This window comes from Stegostoma tigrinum, chromosome 3 (genome assembly GCF_030684315.1).
Source record: "Stegostoma tigrinum isolate sSteTig4 chromosome 3, sSteTig4.hap1, whole genome shotgun sequence".
Taxonomy (NCBI): Eukaryota; Metazoa; Chordata; class Chondrichthyes; order Orectolobiformes; family Stegostomatidae; genus Stegostoma; species Stegostoma tigrinum.
In genome coordinates, this window is record NC_081356.1 from 59704699 (window position 1) to 59729254 (window position 24556).

At 42.4% G+C, this 24556-nt stretch overlaps 1 protein-coding gene across 1 annotated transcript in view; it reads right to left on the minus strand.

The window, feature by feature from the left end:
* ntrk2a (neurotrophic tyrosine kinase, receptor, type 2a) overlaps positions 1–24556 on the minus strand; it is a 252771-nt gene that overhangs the window by 92911 nt on the left and 135304 nt on the right. Inside the window, exons 13-14 of the mRNA XM_048527298.2 lie at positions 15830–15960; positions 7659–7831 (exon numbers count right to left, since the gene is read on the minus strand). Coding sequence (XP_048383255.1) covers positions 7659–7831; positions 15830–15960 — 304 coding nt within the window. The remainder of the gene's footprint in view (positions 1–7658; positions 7832–15829; positions 15961–24556) is intronic.

A 24556-nucleotide genomic window follows, 5' to 3' on the forward strand; every position in this document is an offset into this window, starting at 1 on the left:
ACATATGTGTAAAAAGCCTTGGATTTTTCCTTGGGCCTATCTGCCAAGGATTTCTCATGCTCCCTTATAGCTCTACTAAGCTGTTTCTTCAGTTCCTTCCCGGCTAACTTGTATCCCCTAGAGCCTTTTCTAATCTTTGTTTCCGAAACTTTTTATAAGCATCCTTCTTCCGCTTGACAAGTCATTCAACATCTCTCGAGAACCAAGGCTCCCTCACTCGACCGCATCTTCCCTGCCTGCTTGGGACAAATATATCGAGCACACGCAGTATGCATTCCTTAAACAATGTCCACATTTCTCTTGTGCTCTTCCCTGACAGCATCTGTTCCCATTTTATGTTACCCTGTTCTTGCCTAACAGAATTATAATTACCCTTCCCCCAGTTATAAACCTTACCCTGATGTACCTATCCTTTTCCATGACTATTGTAAAAGTAACAGAGTTATGATTGCTACCGCCAAAATGCTCTCCTACCAACAGGCCTAACACTTGGCCCGGTTCATTGCCAAGCACCAGATCCAAAGTGGTCTCTCCTTGGGTTGGTCTATCTACCTACTGTGTCAGGAATCCTTCCAGAACGCACTAGACAAAATCGTCTCCATCTAAAATATTACAACTAAAAAGTTTCCAATCAATATTTGGAGTCACCCATGACTAAAACCCTGTGACTTCTGCACATTACCAGTACCTGCCTCCCAATCTGCTCCTCCACTTCTCTGCAACTGTCAGGGGGTTTGTAAAAAAACCCCAACAAAGTGACTACTCTTTTCTGGTTCCTGACTTCAACCCAAACTGACTCTGTAGCCAGATCATTTTCGAACTGCCTTTCAGTAGCTGCTATACGAGCCCTGACTAACAATGCCAGTCCACCACCTCTTTTACCACCCTCCCTTTCTTTTAAAGCATCTAAATCCTGGGGCTTCCAACAACCATTCCTGTCCCTGAGTTACCCAAGTTTCTGTAATGGCCACAACATCGTAGTTCCAAGTACTGACCCATGCTCTAAATTCATCCGCCTTATTTTTGATACTTCTCGCATTGAAGTATACACACCTCAAACCATCTCTGTGTCCACAATTACGCTCCATCGACCGCATTTCTTTATAAACAACCTCACTCCCTGTTGTGTCTGTTGGAAGGCTGAATCCTCTGTATTCCAAATCTGATTCTCCACCCCCTGCCAATCTAGTTTAAACCATCCTGTACAGCTCGAGCAAACGTCCCTCCCAGGATACTTGTGCCCTTCTGGATCAGGTGCAACCCATCCTTGCTGTACAGGTCCCACCTTTCCCAGAATGTGCTCCAATTATCCACATAATGGAAACCCTCCCTCCTACACCAGCCCTGTAGCCACATGTTTAGCTGCACTCTCACCCTATTTCTTACCTTGTTATCACATGGCACTAGTAGTAGTCCAGCGAGAACTATCTCTGCTTGTCCTGGACTTCAGCTTCCAAAGTAACTCCCTGCACTCGTTTTCACATTCTCAGTCCTACCTATGTCATTGGTACCAATGTGTACCATGATTGCTGGTTGCTCACTATCCCCTGGAGATATGATCCAAGATGTCACAGACCCTGGCACCCGGGAGGCAACGTACCAGCTGTTCAATTTGTTCGCGTCCACAGAACCGCCTGTCTCTGCCTCTTACTATTGAATCCCCCACTACAATTGCTCTCCTTTTCTCCCCCCTTCCCTTCTGTGCCACAGGTCCAGGTCCAGGCCCAGTGCTGGACACCTGTCTGCTATGGCCTTCCCCTAGTAGGATACCCCTCCCCCCCCCAACAGTATCCAAAACAATATACTTATTATTGAGGGGAATGGCCACAGGGAATCCCTGCACTGTCTGCCTATTCCCTTTCCCCACCTGACAGTCACCCAGCTACCTTTCTCCTGTTCCTAGGGTGTGACCAGCTCCTTATAACTTGTCTCTATCACTCCCTCAGCCTCCCAAATGATCCAGAGTCCATTCAGCTCCAGTTCCCTAGCGCGGTCTGCAAGGAGCTGGAATTGGGTGCACTTCTCGCAGGTGAAGTCAGAGGGGACACTAGTAGTGACCCTTATCTCCCACATCCTGCAAGTGGAGCGTACAGCTGCCCGAGCTTCCATTCCTTCTCCTCTAGATTTCCAGAAGAATAAAAAAAAAGCCTGTCCTTACTGACCCCCCCCACACAGTCTTTATTGGTTAGAGGAGGCGGGCGAATGGGAGACACTACACATGTGGTGTTTCGGGTTTAGACAATGCCCGAGTATATTAGTTCACTTCCTGGCTCGGGCTCTCACCACTCCCGCCGCTGAGAGCAAGCAGGCCACTGCTGCACAAGGTACATTTCTATACAGAAAACCTTACCACCTTGGCTCACGCTCTCAGTTAAAGGGAAGGAACTAAGGACGCGGATTGGAAAAGGAAGTCCTGCACCTACAGCACGATTGTGACTTCCGGTAGGTAAAACTACAAGTTAATTTGAATATCGGTGTCCTCTATTTCTACACCTAGGGGGCATGGCCTGTGTAATCCTTGCAATCTGTTGGATGTTACAGCAGTCCAGCAAATTCTTTTGAAGTATTAGTAACTGCAGCCAGGACAGCAGCAGTCTGAGTTCACAAGGTAGAAAATTGAGTTTGCATGAAAATATACAAAGGTACCAGTGCAGCACTCCGATATGCGGATGGATTGTAATTCCAGCATGTGTGTGTGTTTTATAAGAGATGAAATGGCGGCAAACACAAATTAAGTGGAAATCTGAAGAGAGAAACTAGCAGATTGTGATACCCAGTGTCAAAGAAACTTTTTTCTAATTCATTTTGCGGGATGTAAGTGTCTTTGGCTGGCCAGCATTTATTGCTTGTCCCTAGTTGCCCTTGAGACACTGGGGGTTAGCTGCCTTCTTGAACCACTGCAGTCCACCTTCAAACAAACTGGGCTGTGATCTCTTGTGATGAAATAGAATACAAAAGGCTGATGACTCATCCTCAATGGCAAGCCATCCACAGACGGATTATGTCCCAAACTGCAGACACATTTTGTGTTTTTGTCTTTGAAGAATACACAAAGGCAAAAATGCAAAAATTAGTTTCAACTGTACTAGATTCTGTTATTGGGAAAGGAGTGATAATTAGTGATAGGTTATTGAGATTGAGGTGAATTGAACAGTTGTTGAGGGTAGAGGTGCAGTTGGTGGGGTACAACATCTAAAGATGCATGCAACAATCTCAAACACTGGTGCAAACAATGGGCTGTTGACAACACTGCATCTCGATTCTTGGGTTTTGATCCCGAGCATTGATCTCTGGCTATTTGGTCCTATTGCCTTCTAAGAGTTTGTCTGAAGGACCTCCTGATTTTCTATGGATATAGTGCATCTTTACTTCTCTGCACATTCTTGGCTAATGCTCCCATGGCACTTTTGGAATATCTCCCATATTGGACTGTTGTCTATCTTTCAACTATAGAATTACTTCAAGGACATGGACCAGCCAGACAGCACTTCACTGTCAAGAGCTGCTTGATATTTGGTAGCACAGGTTAGCATTACCTTGTGCCAGCAGACAGGTACTGTACAGTGTGCTCAGTACCAAGCGCTGCTTACATCGCAAACAATGAATGTATGTTAATCTTGCATCATGATCCCCATGCTTGTGTTCAGAAGAAATCAAGCACAGCCACCACAATGATCAAACACTTTTAGTGTTTGAATTTTCTCCTTTGAGAATTGTATACCAAGTCTCTGGGAAACATTTTGGTATGTTGTAATTATTTGGTTGGATCGAGTGAGAATATTCCTTTAAAGATGCCATGTGGGCTGCAATAAATTTCAGTAATTGGAAGAGCATGTTGCTGTCATGTTTTATGAATATGTGGGAATATTTATTGGAAATCCTGAGATCGAAGGAAATATGAATCTATTGAAAATCAGTTTGCTTAATATAATATAATATTCAGAACTATTTGCATATATCTGTAGGTTAGAAACGGGATCTTCCTGTGCTCTTATTTAAACAGGCATAAAACAAGTACAATCCAGGCTGGTTTTAATGACCTACATCAGAAGATACCTTCAGGGTGTCCACCCTGATATTCTGTGGATCCCCTTATCAGTGTCTGAGGCAGCCCCCTAAGACAGCCTAGAGGTTATTTACATAGAGAAATGATGGCTTAATAACCTCCTTGCAGAAATTAAGATTGCAATAAGCAGATCCTGCTCAACTCTGGATGCATCAGTGGCTACTGAAATTTTATTTTTCTTTGACAACATTTTCAAAAACATCAAATGGTGGAAGCTTCTATACTTGAGACAACAGGCCTGAAAGCAGGACGGGAGCTTAGTTAGGTGGAATGGTGGCTGATCAGAGCCCCATCACCTTTGATAGAAATAAGTTCTGGGCAAGAAGATCCAAAGCTCCACCTTCACACCCCACTGTCAATTGAGGTCCTTAAGTTGTCAATGTACCAGTGCCAAGTTCTGTAAGCACCAGCTTAAGTGGCCTACAGTTCTTGGCAGATTTACCCTTACCCTGGTTCATCCTTCCAACAGAAAATCCTTCAGAAACGAATCAGCTGCCTGATTGTGAAAAGACCTGGTGGGTTTTCCATCTCCATAGACCATGAATTTCCTTCTTCCATACTCCCCGTTTTTCAGACATGTGTAAAACTTGTAGGTTATCACCCATTGTTGTGAAACTAAGAAAAATGGCAGTGCTCCCCTCACTATATGTTGTGTCAGAGTTTGGAAATTAACTTGTTTAGGCAGTGCTTCTAGAGCAATGAGCTAAGCTAGTATATTTAATACAGCAGGGACTCTTGGAGTGCTAATATAAAGTTGTGATGATTTAGAACAGGTAGATTAAACAGTGAAGACTTTTAACTGTTTTAAGCAATGATTAATGTTATCTTTGAAAACCTTAAGATTGGAAGTTTGGACGAGATCTGACAGGGGTCAGAATCAAATATAATTACTATTCTAGGAGGGAGTAGAGGACTGCTCAATGAAAGCACATTTACCGGAGTGTAAATGTTTTCGCTTGTAACAATTCAGACAATGTGTATTGGTTAGAAAGCTGTAGGTTATTGAAAGCTGGGAACTTCTATGTTCTCAGCTTTGTGAGCGTTCATGCAAGAACACTTCCCCAGTTCTCTCCTGTGAACAGTGAAAATCAATTAAGCCAAATTTAAAGATTTGATTTTGGGAGGTGATTCTCCAGATTTGAGTTTCTGTGTTGGCTCATGTTGAGACATTAGATGAGATAGGGCATTCAAAGGGGCATTGGATCATGATTTGGATAGAAATTATGTACAGGGTTATGTAGGAAAAGCAGGAGTTCGGCACTAGGTAATAGAACTGTTGCAGACACAATGGGCTGATTGGCCTCCTACTGTTCCATAACAATTTTGTGATTCTGAAACTTTGTTTTGCTGCAGTTTTAATTTTATTCTATCTGCTCTATATCTAGATAGATTCTTATGTTTTATTTTCATCATTTGCGCAATAAACTTCTGATCAGTTAACAAATAAGGTCTGTCATCTGTTTGACTGTGTTTCAGTGAATGACCACTACACTAAGTAAAAGAAATATAACCTACCAAGCCATTCTGGGATCTGAATTGTCTAGTGGTACTATCACTGAGGTCAGAACAGTATATCTCTATATTTATAGTATTTGTTGTATGGGCATGCCAGCTTACTATATTGTTTGAGTTGTTGTTCATGATAGAAACGGTGAAAGCAACTTTCAAGTGAAAAAACAATAGTGTCAGCATGGTCTAGTATGGTAGAGAAAAAAAAAACACTTCCTGATCTATCTGGAAGAATATTTTGGAGTCAATAAGATTTGGGGCTTAATTTCTCCTTTCTTGGGTTGGCAAGAGAAGGAAATAATTGGGTGAGTTAGCACTGAGAGAAACTGTCACCCTTCTCACTACCTCTGCAGTTAAATACTGGGCAAGAAGATTCTTAGGCAAGTTTCACAATGTGCAGGTAATTAGAGCTCTTAAGTGCTGAATGAATGGCCACCTACAGGCTTCAACCATGTCCCTCCATAAATACCTGACCCGCTGTGGGTGAGAAAAGTGACTGGTTTCCTGACCAGGATACCAGGGTGATAACCCGCTGAGGTTAGGGAGTGGACCTCTAATATGCATCGATCTAGAGGCAGTTGGAGGCATGGAAAGGGGGTGGTCTTTGTGAGATCACCCCTGGACTCCTCTCCAAGCCCACAACCTGCAAGAAGAAAAGAATGTTTTGCCGTGTTGCTGTTGGATGCCTCTAGAGTGATGACTTCCACACAGAATCAAATGCAACAATCTACAGAGTGCATGCTGTCCCTCACTAATGGCCTGTACACTTGGGCTGAAGCAGAGATGTTAGAAAAGCTTGCATCAGCTCATTCAGCCCTCACTGAGGTGTATCAAAGTGCTCTCCAACTCTTGGTTACCAGGGAAGTGTGCATGTGGGCCCTGAAAGGGAAGATAGAGAACTGGAACATGGAAAAAGGGACTTGTTCCAATCCTCATTTTTACTGTCTCATCTTGTCGGACAACCTGCCCCTCTGTGTATAGGTGAGGCAGCCTTTGAAGGGGATTTTTCAAACTCCCAAGAGGATGTCAGTTAGGAGCAACTGATCATTCAATAGTGGAGAGTAAGCAGACAGTAAGCTCTACTGATCCCACACAATCTGTATCTCACAGCTGAAGAAGAAACCAAAAGATAGAAGATCAACACTTACACAAGGTTATTTACTTTGCTGTTGAACACAGTTTTTGTATTGTCACATTTTTCTTTCATGTATATATGCCTACTGCCTGATGTGTGATCTTCTGCCTTGTGAAAAATGTTATGCCACTAATTGAAAGCAAGTAATCATTGACTGTGAGCGAGATGGATAACTGAGTATGGGATTGTTTTGTGCTGATGACTACAGGGCACAGAGGGTTCAGAATTGATGCATCAAATGGCAGCGCTCACTTAGTTTAAGCAAAATATTCCTGAATCAGATTGTTCCAACATTCCTGAAATTTTGGAGTGCAGCTATTGGTACTCTTAACACATTACGCTCCTGATCTCCTTTGTTAGTAACTCTGTTCCTCTTTTTCTAAAGATACACGATGTTCATCACCTTCCACATCTGAAGTTCCAGTCTGCACTGCTGCTCAATATTGCGCAAGGCACAGCAGGCCCCCATCATTTTAGAAACTGTGACCAATGAGTACTGACAGAGATCGGTAGGGTTTTGAGGTACTAAGGGAATTAAGGGATATGGGCAATGGAGTTGAGGCAGAAGGGGGTCAGCCGTGATTGTATTGAAAGCTAGAGCACGTTCAAATGGCTATCCTCAGCTGGTTCACCTTTTTTCAATTGGAACTTTCTCATGAACTGCAATCATGCTCAGGCAAAGGTAAAAGTTGACAGATTCCTGTTGGATTTTTATCAAGCTGACTGCTTTCACTTTTAATCTGTTGCCTGCTCAGAAACCCACCCATTTTGAGAGATTAAGATTTTACCCATTTACCCCACTTTCCCTTCCAGAGATGCTGCCAGATCTGCTGAGAATTTCCAGCAATTCTTATTTTTATTTTGGATTTCCAGCATTGGCAGTATTTTTCAGCAGTAAAATGTTAGCTGCATAGAACAATATAGAAACTTGAAGTTTTCTCAACCAACCTGAGAAATTTGTTGAGATCGCCATGCTTCATGTATTCAAAAACCATAATGAGGGGGTCACCTTCCACACACACACCATAGAATGTCACAATATGTTCATGCTGCAGGTTGGTCAAGAGCTCTGCTTCACGATGAAAGTCCTTGCGTGCATTGTCACTGGCTTCTTTCAAGGTCTGTGTGTGAAATAACAAAATCTTTTTCACAAACGTCTTTTTCAGCTTGTTTTTCTGCATTAGATGACATCATGATAGGGTGCAGTTCTGGACAATCAAATGTAAAATATGCATTTTGAGAATTTAGCACTGGTGAGGACTTGAAAAATATGAGGAAATGCCAGATTTATTCTCGAGATCTGATTTCCTCGTTCCAACATAAACAGTTTTAACTCTGCAGGTTCTCACCTGCCTGGCGTCATTTCCAGGTGAAAGGGTCAACGGATATAAGGAACTACCCATAAACATCTAGTAAGGGTATCCTAAATTGTATTAATAAACCTGATGGGATGCACTCTACAATATAGTTACAGAGGCTGAATGCACTGGTAGTGATCTTGCAAGAATACTTAGATTCTGCAAAAGTTCTAGAGGACTGAAAAACTGCCAATGTAACACAATTATCTAAAAAAGGATGGAATCAATACACAGGTAACAGTAGAGCTGGAAACATGTTAGGAATCTGTTGTATGAGATGCAATTGCTCTACATTTAGAAATGCATAGTATGATCATGCAGAGCTTTTATGAAAGGGAAATCATGCCCAAAAAATTAACAAGAACTATTTGAAGAAGAAACAAGCAGAATAGACAAGGTTAGAGTAGTGGATGTAACATATTTGGATTTTCAGCAGATGTTGGATAAGGTAACATGTGTAAGGCCATATAAGATGAGAGCTCATGGTGGTTGAGGTACCTTATTGGCATGGATAGAGAATGGGCTAAGTAATAGGAGACAGTTGAGATGCAGGGGACATTTTCAGGATGGCAGCCTATAACTAGTGCAGTGCCATAGGTCTGGGACCATATTATTTAAAATATGTGTTAAGGACATGGACGAGAAAAGTGAATGTCCTATTGCCACTTCTGCATATCTAACAAAATTAGATGGGAAGGCAAGTAGTGAGGACAACAGAGTCTGTAGATGGATACAGACAAGTTAAACAACTGGGCAGAAACTTGACAGATGGAACATAACAGGGTAAAATGTGAGGTTATGCACTTGTATGCACTGCAAAGAATAAAGGTGGCTGAACATTTATTTAAGACGATAGAAAGCTACAGCAGAAGGATCTGGGAGGCCTTGTGCATGAATCACAAGAGGCTAGCAGCCAAGTTGTGTGTAATAGGGAAGGCAAATGGAATGTTGGCCTTTGTTTTAAAGGGAATGGATTCTAAAAGTAGAGAGATGTTGTTAAAACTATACAAGGTACTAGTCAGACCACAGCTGGAACAGTTTTGTGCCACTTATCTAAGGAAAGAGAAACTAGAATTGGAGACAGTTCAGAGGTTAACCAGGCTGATGCTAGAAGAGGTTGAGTAGGCTAGACTTGCACTCATTCTCATTTAGAAGAGTGAGAAGTGATCTTATTGAAAAATTCAAGATTCTTCCAGGGTGGGAGGGGTGTGGTATTGAGGGAGTTTACAAGGTAAATGCAGAGAGTTTGTTTCCTTTTGTGGAAACATCTAGGAGTAAAGCTCATTGTCTCAGAGTAAGGGGCCACCCAGTTAAGGCAGAGATACGGAGGAAGGGTCCCCACCCAAAATATCAATTTTCCTGCTCCTCTGATGCTGTCTGGCCTGCTGTGTTCCTCTAGCTCCACACTGAATTATCTAGAAATAAGGAGGAAATTGTTTTCTGAGGGGAGTGAATCTGTGGAATTCTTTACAGTGGTGGACTGTTGAGACTGGGTCATAAGTATACTCAAGGTTGTGATAGACAGATTTTTAATCAGAAAGGGAATTGAGGGTTATGTGGAAAAGGCAGGAAAATAGTGTTGAAGATTATCAGATCAGTCATGATCTTATGCAACGATGGAGCAGGCCCAATGGGCTGTATAGTTTACTTCTGCTCCTATGTCTTATGGTGAAATTGAAGGTAAATGAGTGATTTGGGCTGGCACATGCTGCAATTGCCTCAGTTGAGACTGTGAATTAGTCAATTACCTTGGCACTGGTATCAAGTGTTTAATCACTTTTTAGGGTTATTATGCTAATTGTCTTGGTGTTCATTTTTATCCATAAGCACAATTCAACTTTTTTTAGGGTATTTCATGTTCCAGAATTGCACAAAAGAGTATTGCAATCAATCATTAAGGAAGGAGTTGCAGTACTTTTGGAAAATCAGAATCTAATCAACCACAGTCAATATCAGTTCATGAAAGGGAAATCAAGTCTAATTAATTTAAAATATTTTTTTGAGGAAGATCTAAACCAGAACGGATAGTCAGGAACAATAAAATGTGTTGTATTTGAACTTGCAGGTTATGTTTGACAAGATGCCTCACAAAAGCTTAAGTTATAAGACACCATGGAGTTGGAGGAAGTATATTGACCATGGATAGAACTGGCTAATTGGTAACTAACAGTGAGTGAGGATAAGGGAGCCTTTTTCATGTTCTTATCACATGACCAACGTGTTCATTGGGATTAGTGCTGGGACTGCAATTTGCAATCTATATTAATGGCTTGAATGAGGAAAGGGAATGTATTGTCGTCAAATTTGCAGACAACACAAAAATAGGTTGAAAGGCAGGTTATGGGTGGGATACAAACAGTTTACAGAGGCATGTTAGAGATAATGGGAACTGTAGATGCTGGAGAATTCCAAGATAATAAAATGTGAGGCTGGGTGAACACAGCAGGCCAAGCAGCATCTCAGGAGCACAAAAGCTGACGTTTCGGGCCTAGACCCTTCATTAGGGTCTAGGCCCGAAACGTCAGCTTTTGTGCTCCTGAGATGCTGCTTGGCCTGCTGTGTTCATCCAGCCTCACATTTTATAACAGAGGCATGTTGATTGGTTAAGTAAGTGTGCAAAATGTTGGCAAAGGAAATATAATATGGGAAAATGTGAAGTTGTCCATTTTGGGAGGGAGAGCAAATGAGCAGGGTATGACTTACATGGGGGAAAAAAATTACAGAAAGCAGCAACTCAAAGAGACTTGGGGGTAACTTGTGCATGAAACACGGAAAGCCAGCACACAGGTGCAGCAGGTAATCAGCAACACATATGGAACGTTGGCCCTTATTTCAGGGCGATTGGAGTAGAAGAGTAGGAAAATCTTACTGTAACTTTACAAGGCGCTACTGAGACTATATCTGGAAGACTGTGAACTGTTTTGGTCCCCTTTTCTAAGGAAAGATCATTTCATTGAAGGCAGTTCAGAGAAGGTTTAATAGGATGATCTCTGCTATGGAGAAAGTTCTGAGGATGGCGCACTAGACCAGAAACATTAACACTGATTTTTTTTCTTCACAGATGCTGCCAGACCTGCTGAGCATTTCCAGCAACTTCTGTTTTTGTTTGTGCTATGGACAGGTTGTCTTAAGAACAAAGACTAAACGGATTGGGACTGTATTCACTGGAGTTTGGAAAAATGACAGATGATCATCAATGTAAACATATAGGACTCTTAAAGGGCTTGACTGGGTAAGCGCTAAGAGGATGTTCGTCTTCATGGGAGGGTCTAGGACCAAAGGTATAACCTTGGTATAAAGGCCACCAATTTAAGATTGAGATGAGGATCAAATTCTTGAGGGTTGAGAGCCTTGGAACTCCTTGCCACAGACAGCTGTGGGGCAGAGTCAAAGTAGATAGATTGCCGATAAGTTAGGAATCAGGGGTTGTGGAGAAACAGCAGGAAAATGGATGTGAGGAATGTCAGATCAGCGATGATCCTATTGATTGATAGAGCAGGCTGGAGGGTATGAATGGTCTATTCCTTTTCCATGGCCTTACAGGGTTATTTACAAACATTAAATCAGAAGGATACGAACTGACTGACAGGCTAACATGTTTGTATTGCCTTATCACATGTCAAAAAATTTCATAAACGAATTGCTCCAACGTAAATTGTTGACTTTATCTAGGCAAATCTATCAACCATCTAAAATAGAGCAAGATTTTTGAAACATTAATGCGATAAATAACCAGCCAGTTAATCAGTTTCCAGGAATATTGGTGAGTGACAAAACCTCATACTTTCTTTCATACATTGCAATGGGATGTTTAGTAATTCCCAAAACTTCAGAATAAGTTCACGGACCTTGAATTTAGTATCTCATCCGAATAACAGCAACTGTTAATTGCAGCACTCTCAGCATTGAGCATCATCCGTGAGACTGAGTGCACAAAGGATCATTGGTACTATCAACAGCTCCATTTTAAAAAATTCAATAATGGGATGTGGCTATCACTGGCTGGGCCAATATTTTAATACCCATCCCTAAATGGCCTCAAAACGTGGTGGTGAATTGCCTTTTTGATCTGTTGCAGTCTATTTTGTGCAGGAAAGCCTACAAGGATGATAGAGTGGGAGTTGCAGGATATTGTAATATTTATCAATAAGGTATTGCAGATTGCAAGCTGCAAAATCATTCAACTCACAGACATCTGGTTTGTTCTGTAATTCAAAACCATGCCAATATATTTTTACATAATGCACAACATGGTGTTATTAGTTTAAAAAAAACTTTTAAAGAGAGTTAGATTAGATTCTTGGTCACACAGCATAAACCACTGCATGCAACATGCATGGTTTAATCCACAAAGCCCAATTCTATTTTCCTATGGTACACTGTTGCGGCAATGGAACACAGCCTCAAATTATTTATGTCTGACCATATCCAATACATCCATAAGCTCCCTTCCAGAAATACACAAGTAAAGGTGTTAAATAACTGAGTTTAACCCAAGTCAGCGTGCACAAATCTGTTCTATTTTTACTGGGCTGCATTCAACTGGCACCTTTGTGCATGAACATAATAAAAACAGTCTCTCTTGCTGAGTCTGGAATAAATAGGGAGAGAGGGGGAGGCGGACCGAAGATGGAGAGTAAAGAAGATAGGTGGAGAGAGTGTAGGTGGGGAGGTAGGGAGGGGATAGGTCAGTCCAGGGAAGACGGACAGGTCAAGGAGGTGGGATGAGGTTAGTAGGTAGCTGGGGGTGTGGCTTGGGGTGGGAGGAAGGGATGGGTGAGAGGAAGAACCGGTTAGGGAGGCAGAGACAGGTTGGACTGGTTTTGGGATGCAGTGGGTGGGGGGGAAAAGCTGGGCTGGTTGTGTGGTGCAGTGGGGGGAGGGGACGAACTGGGCTGGTTTAGGGATGCAGTAGGGGAAGGGGAGATTTTGAAACTGGTGAAGTCCACATTGATACCATATGGCTGCAGGGTTCCCAGGCGGAATATGAGTTGCTGTTCCTGCAACCTTCGGGTGGCATCATTGTGGCAGTGCAGGAGGCCCATGATGGACATGTCATCTAGAGAATGGGAAGGGGAGTGGAAATGGTTTGCGACTGGGAGGTGCAGTTGTTTGTTGCGGACTGAGCGGAGGTGTTCTGCAAAGCGGTCCCCAAGCCTCCGCTTGGTTTCCCCAATGTAGAGGAAGCCGCACCGGGTACAGTGGATGCAGTATACCACAATGGCAGACGTGCAGGTGAACCTCTGCTTAATGTGGAATGTCATCTTGGGGCCTGGGATGGGGGTGAGGGAGGAGGTGTGGGGACAAGCGTAGCATTTCCTGCGGTTGCAGGGGAAGGTGCCGGGTGTGGTGGGGTTGGAGGGCAGTGTGGAGCGAACAAGGGAGTCACGGAGAGAGTGGTCTCTCCGGAAAGCTGACAGGGGAGGGGATGGAAAAATGTCTTGGGTGGTGGGGTCGGATTGTAAATGGCGGAAGTGTCGGAGGATAATGCGTTGTATCCGGAGGTTGGTAGGGTGGTGTGTGAGAACGAGGGGGATCCTCTTGGGGCGGTTGTGGCGGGGGCGGGGTGTGAGGGATGTGCTGCGGGAAATACGGGAGACGCGGTCAAGGGCGTTCTCGATCACTGTGGGGGGAAAGTTGCGGTCCTTGAAGAACTTGGACATCTGGGATGTGCGGGAGTGGAATGTCTTATCGTGGGAGCAGATGCGGCGGAGGCGGAGGAATTGGGAATAGGGGATGGAATTTTTGCAGGAGGGTGGGTGGGAGGAGGTGTATTCCAGGTAGCTGTGGGAGTCGGTGGGCTTGAAATGGACATCAGTTACAAGCTGGTTGCCTGAGATGGAGACTGAGAGGTCCAGGAAGGTGAGTGATGTGCTGGAGATGGCCCAGGTGAACTGAAGGTTGGGGTGGAAGGTGTTGGTGAAGTGGACGAACTGTTCGAGCTCCTCTGGGGAGCAAGAGGCGGCGCCGATACAGTCATCAATGTACCGGAGGAAGGGGTGGGGTTTGGGGCCTGTGTAGGTGCGGAAGAGGGACTGTTCCACGTAACCTACAAAGAGGCAGGCATAGCTGGGGCCCATGCGGGTGCCCATGGCCACCCCCTTAGTCTGTAGGAAGTGGGAGGAGTCAAAAGAGAAGTTGTTGAGTGTGAGGACGAGTTCAGCTAGGCGGATGAGAGTGTCGGTGGAGGGGGACTGGTCGGGCCTGCGGGACAGGAAGAAGCGGAGGGCCTTGAGGCCATCTCCATGCGGAATGCAGGTGTACAGGGACTGGACGTCCATGGTGAATATGAGGTGTTTGGGGGCCAGGGAATTGGAAGTCCTGGAGGAGGTGGAGGGCGTGGGTGGTGTCACGGACGTAGGTGGGGAGTTCCTGGACCAAAGGGGAGAAAATGGAGTCCAGATAGGTGGAGATGAGTTCGGTGGGGCAGGAGCAGGCTGAGAACCCTGCAGCCATATGGTATCAATGTGGACTTCACCAGTTTCAAAATCTCCCCTTCTCCTACTGCATCCCTAAACCAGCCCAGTTCGTCCCCTCCCCCCACTGCACCACACAACCAGCCCAGCTCTTCCCCCCCACCCACTGCATCCCAAAACCAGTTCAACCTGTCTCTGCCTCCCTAACCGGTTCTTCCTCTCACCCATCCCTTCCTCCCATCCCAAGCCGCACCCCCAGCTACCTACTAACCTTATCCCACCTCCTTGACCTGTCCGTCTTCCCTGGACTGACCTATCCCCTCCCTACCTTCCCACCTACACTCTCTCCACCTATCTTCTTTACTCTCCATCTTCGGTCCGCCTCCCCCTCTCTCCCTATTTATTCCAGTTCCCTCTCCCCGTCCCCCTCTCTGATGAAGGGTCTAGGCCTGAAACGTCAGCTTTTGTGCTCCTGAGATGCTGCTTGGCCTGCTGTGTTCATCCAGCCTCACATTTTATTATCTTGGAATTCTCCAGCATCTGCAGTTCCCATTACCTCTCTCTTGCTGAGTGCTGGAAGCCAGTTGCATATAAACAAAACTACTAGTTCCTTCACATTATGGACTACCAAAGTCAGTCTTTCCTTCCTTAATCCTAGAGACTCTGGTCATATTGTCTTATTTTTAAAAGTAAACATATTGGAACTGGATAAGAAAAGTTTGCTGCAGAAATGTATTTACTGCACGTCAGAGTTCTCACAAAAATGTTGGCTCCTATGTTCAAACATTTCAAACTGAAATGAAATGTTATGAAATGTTGCTCTGTGGATGATAGTTGTAAGTTTCTCAGTACAGCAAATTGTGCAAGATGCATCTTGAAAGGTGACTGCTATATGAGCAATGACTGCAGTGGAATTTGTAATCTGAACGATAAATTATTAATTGAACTGGAATGTATGGCAAAAAGCATGCAGTAAGCAAGAATACATACAATATGCACAGAGAGCAAGTGGGCCTGGTTTTCAATTTCCAATTTCCATTCAGCAAAGAAATATTCAGAATGGAAAGTAGTCAACTAAGTGGAATCGACTGTGTGCATCCCACTATTCTCAGGTTCCTATGTTTCACATGAACAATTTGGTCAACCTACTCCGCTCTCATTGCCATATGAAACCAGGCCATATTTTTACATCTATGCATGAGATCATGTATCGTGCTCTTTTGACATTGCATTAGTCTTACTAAGTCCAATTTAAAAGATAACTGACACTGATAGCTAGAGAAGCATTTACAAGGAGCTCCAGATCAAGCTATAAATTAATAATTGAAATTCTATAGTACTATACCTTCACTGCCACCAAAGTTTTGTCATCTTCTGTGCAAAGGTTATGACACTCAGCAAGAAACACTTTGCCAAATGCTCCTTCACCCAACTCCCTCTTCAGGACAATATTGTGCCGTTTGATGTTTCGGACAACTGTTAATAGATGAGAATTATTGTATTACTCTAAAGGAAACTAAACAGCCATTTCTTCTAATGGTTTCCTGCAAGTATAAAAGGTAGCCAAGTTAAACTGCTGTACCTAATAGAAAGGGCCCACAATTAAGAGAGATGCAAGTCAAAGATTGATTAATCCCTGGATTTTTAGAAAAAAAATTATTGGAGTAATGTTAATTGACTCACTTTCCACATCAACTAAATACAGTAGTACCAATACAATATACACATGGTTCAACAGTAATGGCATCCTGTTGCCTTACTTAGTAAAACTACACAAAAGTGTTATTCAAGCTTCCATGCTTATATTATGTTACAACTATCGCATGTCCAATTTTTCATCTTGCAGTCATATTACAAAATAGCTGGGCAGGTTGATGTAAGTCCATGTTTTTAATTAGTCAGAATTTAAAACTTCACCTCCCAACACTATAGTTGAAGCGCCTTTGAAATAAATTCATATTTAACAACAACAAGAGGATTTCTCCTGTTTTTAACATGGTGAAAATTCAGCTACTAGAAACAAAAGGAAAAATTATCCTCACTGTCTCAAAAATTCAGGAATTTAACAGCAGGCAAAATTCCATAATTATTATGTGCACTATCCCACATATTCTTCGGTTGGTCCTCATTCAGAAATATTTCATATGTTGGTGTTTCACATCACCAAAATAAATGTCATCCCTTTGTGAAAGTGTTGTAATGTCTTGTATGTAGTTAGGGTGTTAGAATGAAAATAGATCTGAAATATCATAAGAAAGGTAAAGATGCTGTTTTCTTTGCAGTTTATGGAGTTAAATAAATAAATATATTTAATATAACTCTAAGACTACCACATAAAACATTTTTATTTATTTTCTGGATCTGTATTTAGTATCACGTATACCCATTTAGTTCCACTTCCCTGTCTGTTATGACATCTGGCTTCATTATTTTGATTGCATTAATAAAAGCTTATTCAGCCCTAGCCAAATAAATAACAGAAAACTCCTTTTTTTAAAAGAAGAATTTTATTCCTGTTTAACACAAGGACGAACTTCACAAGGTACCTCACAAAAAGGTTAAGTCAGAAGAGCAGAGCCCATGGTGTATTAGAGGCAGTATATTGGCATGGATAGAGAACTGGCTTATGTTCAGGAAATGGACAAGGGAGAGAAGGCGTGTTTTTTCAGGTTGTGCAACCCATGACCAGTGGGATTCCACAGGGATCAGTGCTGGAACTGGAACTACTTACTATATATATATATATTAATGACTTGGAAGAAGAAAGCAAATACAATGCAGCCAAATTTGCAGACAGCATAAAAATAGATGGAAAAGCAGGTTGTGAGAGGGATACAAACAGTTTACAGGGTTAAGTAAGTGGGCAAAAAAATTGGCAAATGAAGTATTATGTGAGAAAATATAAGGTTGTTCATTTTGGAATAGAGAACAACACAACAGGATATTATTTAAATGGAGACAAACTGCACAAAGCAACACCACAAAAGGACTTGGGAGTACTTGTGCATGAAACACAGGAAGGTAGCACACAGGTGCAGCCTTCAGAAAGACTAGTGGAATGTTGGCCCATATTTCAAGGGGGTTGGAGTATAAGAGTAAAGAAGTCCTACTGTAACTGTACAAGGTGCTAGTGAGACCACATGTGGAGTACTGACAGCAGTTTTGGTCCCCATTTCTAAGGAATGATATCCTTTCATTGGAGGCACTTGAGAGGAGGTTCACTAAGATGACACTTCATATGGCATGATTGTCTAATGAGTAAAGGTTACACAGTTTAGAACATAGAACATAGAACATTACAGCACAGTACAGGCCCTTCGGCCCTCGATGTTGTGCCGACCTGTCATACCGATCTCAAGCCCATCTAATCTACACTATTCCATCTTGCCGAATCTCATCGTAATTGCCTTTCCCCCAGCTATAACTCTTGCCCCGTGGTATACACCTATCTCTTTCCATCACTAAAGTAAACATAACAGAATTGTGATCGCTGTCACCAAAGTGCTCACCTACTTCCAAATCTAACACCTGGCCGGGTTCATTACCCAGTACCAAATCTAATGTGGCTTCGCCCCTTGTTGGCCTGTCTACATACTGTGTCAGGAAGCCCTCCTGCACACTCTGGACAAAAACTGACCCATCTGTTTGGGACTCAATTGACCACAGTTTAGAAGGATAAGAGGTGATCTCATTGAAACATACAGGATTCTTAAGGAGCTTAACAGTGTAAATACTGAGAGGATATTTCCCCTCATTGGAGAATCCAGGATTGGGGGCATTGGAATAACGGGGCACCAGATTACAAATGAGATGAGGAGGAATTTCTTGAGGGTTGAAAGTCTTTGGAACTCCTCACCACAGAGAGCAATGGGGGTAGAGTCATTGTGTATGTTTAAGGCTGAGATAGATTCTTGATGAGTAGGGGAATTGAGGGTTACGGGGAAATGGCAGGAAAGTGGACGTGAGGTATGTTGATCAGCAATGATCCTATTGAAGAAGTTTTGAAGGGCTGAATGGCTTATTCCTGTTCCTATTTCTCATGGCCTTACAATAGAAAGACAATTTAGAGGAGCCAACTGGAAATTACTTGACTGTTTTAATCAAGAAGGCATTAAACTGAAATATCAACTCTGTTTATCTCTCCGCAGATGCTGCCAAACATACAGAATATTTTCAGAATTTGATTTTCATTTTAATTTCCAGTGTCTGCAGTATTTTGCATTGTATTCAGGTCTCCATTTGTAGCTAAATGAACAATGCGGCTGCTGAGAGAAATTAGAAAAGGTATGGACACACCATTTAAAAAGAAATAATTTTAAACCTTCCCCAGAACACTAAACGTCACTCATTGAAATAGCAATTTTGAACGTATTTTGGACTATACTGATTTATCAAACATGGGTTCAAATATGGGGTAGTGGAAGGAGAAGAAATAAAAAGGATTAGAAAAATGAAAGCAAAGATTATTGTAATAAATTATCTGTTTAAAAAGTTTTCAACGACAGGCTAACAGTTTTGATAACTCAGTTCTGTGGTACTGAGCCGTAAAGACCACAAAGATTGCAGAACTCAATTTTTGATCTGTGAGAAGTTATAAATTGTAGTGGAGACATAACAATTTGTTTCAAGATCTAGGATTGAGAATACGCAATAGTGAGTAGATATTCTTGGAGAATATTTGTGAACCTGTTAGGATAGGATTAGGCTGAAATGTGGTGAATGTAGTGGTTACAGTAGACGTAACCTGGGTGTTCACTTTCTATCTGCAAGTAATGAATCTGAATTTCATAAATCTACTGACATTTTAGCTAGTTCCAAATAAATCTCATAATTACAACTGTTTATCATTACTAAATAAACCCAACTGGTGAATCCAGCCCTATTGATCTGGCATACATCAGACTGATTCAGATTGCAACATTGATTCTTAATACACTAGGGATTAATGCAGCCCAAATAAAATTGAAATCTATAGAAATTAGGTGGAAAATTCTCAACTGGCTGGAGTCATCACTAGTTAGCACTAGCACAAAGACAGATGAATTTTATTGTTGGAGGCAATCACTCAGTCGCAGCACATTAGTGTTGGTGCTCACAGAGCCTGACCATGTTTAGCTGCTTCATTAATGGCCTTCCCATGACCATTAGTTCAAAAATGGGGTAAGTTTATGAATGATTACACAGTGTTCACTTCTATTTGCAACCACTGTGATACTTGAGATCTGTGTTCTCATTCAACAAAACTGAACAACACTCAGACTTTGGCTAATAAATGACAAGTGACATGGGCACCACACATGTGCTAGGCAATGATCACCTCTACTAAGAGAGAATCTCATCTTCTCTCCTTGAAGCCCATTCACATTACAATCACTAAACTAAATGTTCTTTGTCATCATTGATCCAGCTAAACTGAACCAGTCATATATGTTGTATAGCTATAAAAGCTATAAAGTGGTCCCTTTTGCTTGTTTCAGATTGCGAGAGAAGAGTTTTTTCTCTGGATCTCATAATCAAGAGGTTGAATGCAGTAGAGTTTTCTTTTAAATCAAGACTATGATCCCAAATCAAAGACGATTCAATTTGAGTGCACATGGTATTTGGCAGGATATTCCTCCTCTTTGTATGGAATCCCAGTAGATCGGGGACTTCTGATAACTTTTCCAAAACTATCCCAACTACAGACCCCTTCACTGACCCCAAGTGGATTCATTATGCACAGCAGACTCCTTGTCTGGCTTATGTTGTCAAGATGGAACTCAGGTATGGAAGCAAATATTCCCACTAGTGTTAACAAAGTGTGGAGCTGGATGAACACAGCAGGCCAAGCAGCATCTTAAGAGCACAAAAGCTGACATTTCGGGCCTAGACCCTTCATCAGAGAGGGGGATGGGGAGAGGGTTCTGAAATAAATAGGGAGAGAGGGGGAGGCAGACCTAAGATGGATAGAGGAGAAGTATAGGTGGGGAGGTAGGGAGGGGATAGGTCAGTCCGGGGAGGACAGACAGGTCAAGGAGGCGGGATGAGGTTAGTAGATGGGAAATGCAGGTGTGGCTTGAGGTGGGAGAAGGAGATAGGTGAGAGGCAGAACAGGTTAGGGAGGCAGGGACGAGCTGGGCTGGTTTTGGGATGCAGTGGGGGAAGGGGAGATTTTGAAGATTGTGAAGTCCACATTGATACCATTGGGCTGCAGGGTTCCCAAGCGGAATATGAGTTGCTGTTCCTGCAACCTTCGGGTGGCATCATTGTGGCACCGCAGGAGGCCCAGGATGGACATATCATCTAAGGAATGGGAGGGGGAGTTAAAATGGTTCGCAACTGGGAGGTGCAGTTGTTTATTGTGAACCGAGCGGAGGTGTTCTACAAAGCGGTCCCCAAGCCTCCGTTTGGTTTCCCCAATGTAGAGGAAGCCACAACGGGTACAGTGGATACAGTAGGCTGATGTGCAGGTGAACATCTGTTTGATATGGAAAGTCATCTTGAGGCCTGGGATGGGATGAGGGAGGAGGTGTGGGGGCAAGTGTAGCACTTCCTGCCGTTGCAGGGGAAGGTGCCGGGTGTGGTGGGTTTGGAGGGGAGCGTGGAGCAGACAAGGGAGTCATGGAGAGAGTCATCTCTCCGGAAGGCAGACAAGGGTGGGGATGGAAAAATGAAAAATGGAAAAAAACCTTCTCCCCATCCCCCTTTTCTGATGAAGTGGCTAGGCCCAAAATGTCAGCTTTTGTGCTCCTAAGATGCTGCTTGGCCTGCTGTGTTCATCCAGCTTCACACTTTGTTATCTTGGATTCTCTAGCATCTGTAGTTCCCATTATCTCTTCCCACTAGTGTTGCAGCCCAGAGAGATATTCAGGAGCACCCCAAATGTAAGATCTTTTGCTTATCATTGGATTGTTACCAAGAGAGCAGAGGAGGCAGTGTCGTCGAAGATGTTTTTAAGGCCCTTAGAAAAACGTTTCTTAATTGTCAAAAGAATCAAAAGGTGTAGACATAGACAGGAAACCAGTGTTCAGGCCACATTCAGATCAGCCATGATCTTCTCGCATGCTGGAGGAAGTCTGAGGGTCCAAAATGCCTACTTCAGCTATTAATTCATGGGCTCTTTCAGCAGGGGAATGTTTAGGGTGGTGGACTGGAGTGAGGGAAGGTTGCTACCAGGCCTTCTCCTAACGTGAAGAACTCAAGGATTTCAGTACCGCTTCCTGAAGCTACTACAACCATCACATGTCAGTCTAGCATCTGTAAAGATTGCATAGGGCCATTTTATTGATCTCTCCTTTCACATGCCTTCCCTCCCTTCTCTGCTAAATATTCCTCTTTCATAAACAGCTAAGTTATTTTCTCATCATATTCATGGTATCCACTAAAATAATTTAAAATTGAAGTTTTAACATTGAAATAATCTACTTTGCCAAAATTAGATTTGAGTGGTTGACTGTATTGTTAGTGGTAATCATTCTTTCAAATGTATTATAATGCAAACCTAACCCACAAAAGGAAACTTTTAGGTGTTAGGTTGAAGTAGGAGCAGTGTAAGTATAAGGTTGAAGTTACTTCCATTTGGGAATTTGGTTCAGGTGTTCACTGCTCATGTTGAATAATATGCTGACAATTTTTGTTGTCAATCTCTTCCTCTCCATTACTGAACTATTGAACTCCCCACAAACATACAGGTTCAGGGTCCAGATACCTTTTTGTTATCTGATTTGATTTGATTTGATTTATTATTGGCACACATTGAGATACAGTGAAAAGTATTGTTTTGCATGCTATCCGGGCAAATCATACATCAGCGTAATGGAGCAGAATTGAGAATATAATGACACAGCTGCAGAGAATTTGCAGAGAAAGATCAACTCTAATATATGAGAGGTTCATGTACGAGTCTGAATAGAGCAGGGAAGAAACTGTTCTTGAATTTGTTGGTACATGTTTTCTAAATTTTTGAATCTTCTGCCCAATGAAAGAGGGTGGGATAGAGTATAACTGGGTTGGGAAGGGTGTTTGATTATGTTGACTGCTTTCCTGAGTCAGTGGCAAGAATAGACAGAATCAATAGATGGAAGGCTGATTTGCGTGGTCATTATCTTATTCAAATAATTATTTCCCATTGTAAATCTAAACAAACTAGTAAGCTATTTGACTGTAGAAGCATAACAATGGAGTCCGACACTGTACTCCACTAACATTCATGACTATACAATTCCAGCAATGATTTCCAGTGGGCAAAGGGAACACAAACTTGCCTGTTCTGTCTCATCACCCTTACACTTTGGAAACAAAAATTAATAGAAAGCTTTTGTCTTTGATCCTAGTTATTGATCAGTGGCCTCTATTGGAAATATGTTATGTTTAATAGAACAATCAAGTTTTTTTTGTGAAGGACACTCAACATCAAATATTCACAAATTATTTAATATTTATGTTTAATTGTTATATTTCATTTACCAAGGAAGAGATATTGGCTCCTCCTGTAATACAGCCAATTACCAACTTATTGTTGTTTATTTTAAACCTCATTTGTGACCTCCAATGTCTGTGCTCTGAGAGTGTCAATGATCTATTTACAGTCTCACAATCTGAATATCAGGTCTCCAACCTCAGATTTAGATACTAGTCACATGCAAAAAGCTGTCTGCTGTTTTAATAATGCTGCAGGGCTTTCACATCCACATTATGCATCCCCCTTCCCCAAAGACCCGTGCAATTTTGTGAGCATGACATTAATGGAGTGCTACAGAGTTCAGGGTCTGCAATATTTCATATTTACAGAGGCCATAAACATTATGTTCAAGCAGTAAAGATATGTCAACAAGCAGTTGAAGCCGCAAATGAAATCCTCCCCAGCTCTGACCTGCAATTCCCTTAATCACAGCCAGGGCCTGGCTCAGCTGAAAACACGGTAGGGCTCTGTGTAAATCCAAACAATTGCAACACATAGAGTTACAACTCCATTCCACAGTTTTGAAAGAGCAGAGTTCAGAGTGAACAGAATTTTCACCGTAAATTAATTGAAAAGGATTTAATAGACAGCCCCCAAAGTTATAAAAATAGCTAACAAGATATTAAATCAGTCATAGCTAATGGTAATAACCTTAACCCTCACTGAGATTCCATCACTATTGGTTAGATGAGGCCTTTCTTTCACTGCAATAGGTGATCTCATTCTCCACAGTTTTTTTTATTAACATCTTTTCAGGATATCTTAGCATGTTTGTTTTATTTCATGTCAATCAAATACAAGTTTGCAGTATGGAAATTAGTGGCTCACTTTTGAAACCAGCTAAGTAACATGGCCCACCCATACTGTCAAGTTTAAACTTGATGAGTTCATGTCACTGTGATCATCACAGTCACTTGGTCCTTTGCAGAAAAGCACTGGAAAATTTGTAATTGGTAAAGTATTCAATTACCAGCCTTCATTAATCAGTGCATTGAGTGCAGGAGTTGGGAGGTCATGTTGTGGCTGTACGGGACATTGGTTAGGCCACTTTTGGAATGCTATGTGCAGCTCTGTTCTCCCTGCTATAGGAAGGACATTGTGAAACTTGAAAGGATTCAGAAAAGATTTACAAGGTGGTTGCCACGGTTGGAGAGTTTGAGCTATAGGGAGAGGCTGAATAAGTTGCGGCTATTTTCCCTAGGGCGTCAGTGGCTGAGGACTGAGAGGTTTATAAAATCCTGAGGGGTAAGGATGGGATAAACAGCCAAGGTCTTTTCTCTGGGGTGGGGGAATCCAAAACTAGAGGGCATAAGCTTATAGGAAAAAGATTTGAAAGGGACCTAAGGGACAGCTGTTTCACACAGAGGTTGGTGCATGTATGCAATGAGATATGTAAAGGAAGTGGTAGAGGCTGATACAATTACAACATTCAGAAAGTGTCTGGAGGGGTGTATGAATAGGAAAGGTTCAGTGGGATATAGGCCAAATGCTGGCAAATGGCACTAGTTTAATTTAGGATATCTGGTCAGCATGGATGAGTTGGACTGAAGGGTCTGTGTCAGTGCTGTACGTCTCTATGACTCTGTGACATCTTGCATAAAATTCCCAATGAACAAACTAATGTGGGTGTAA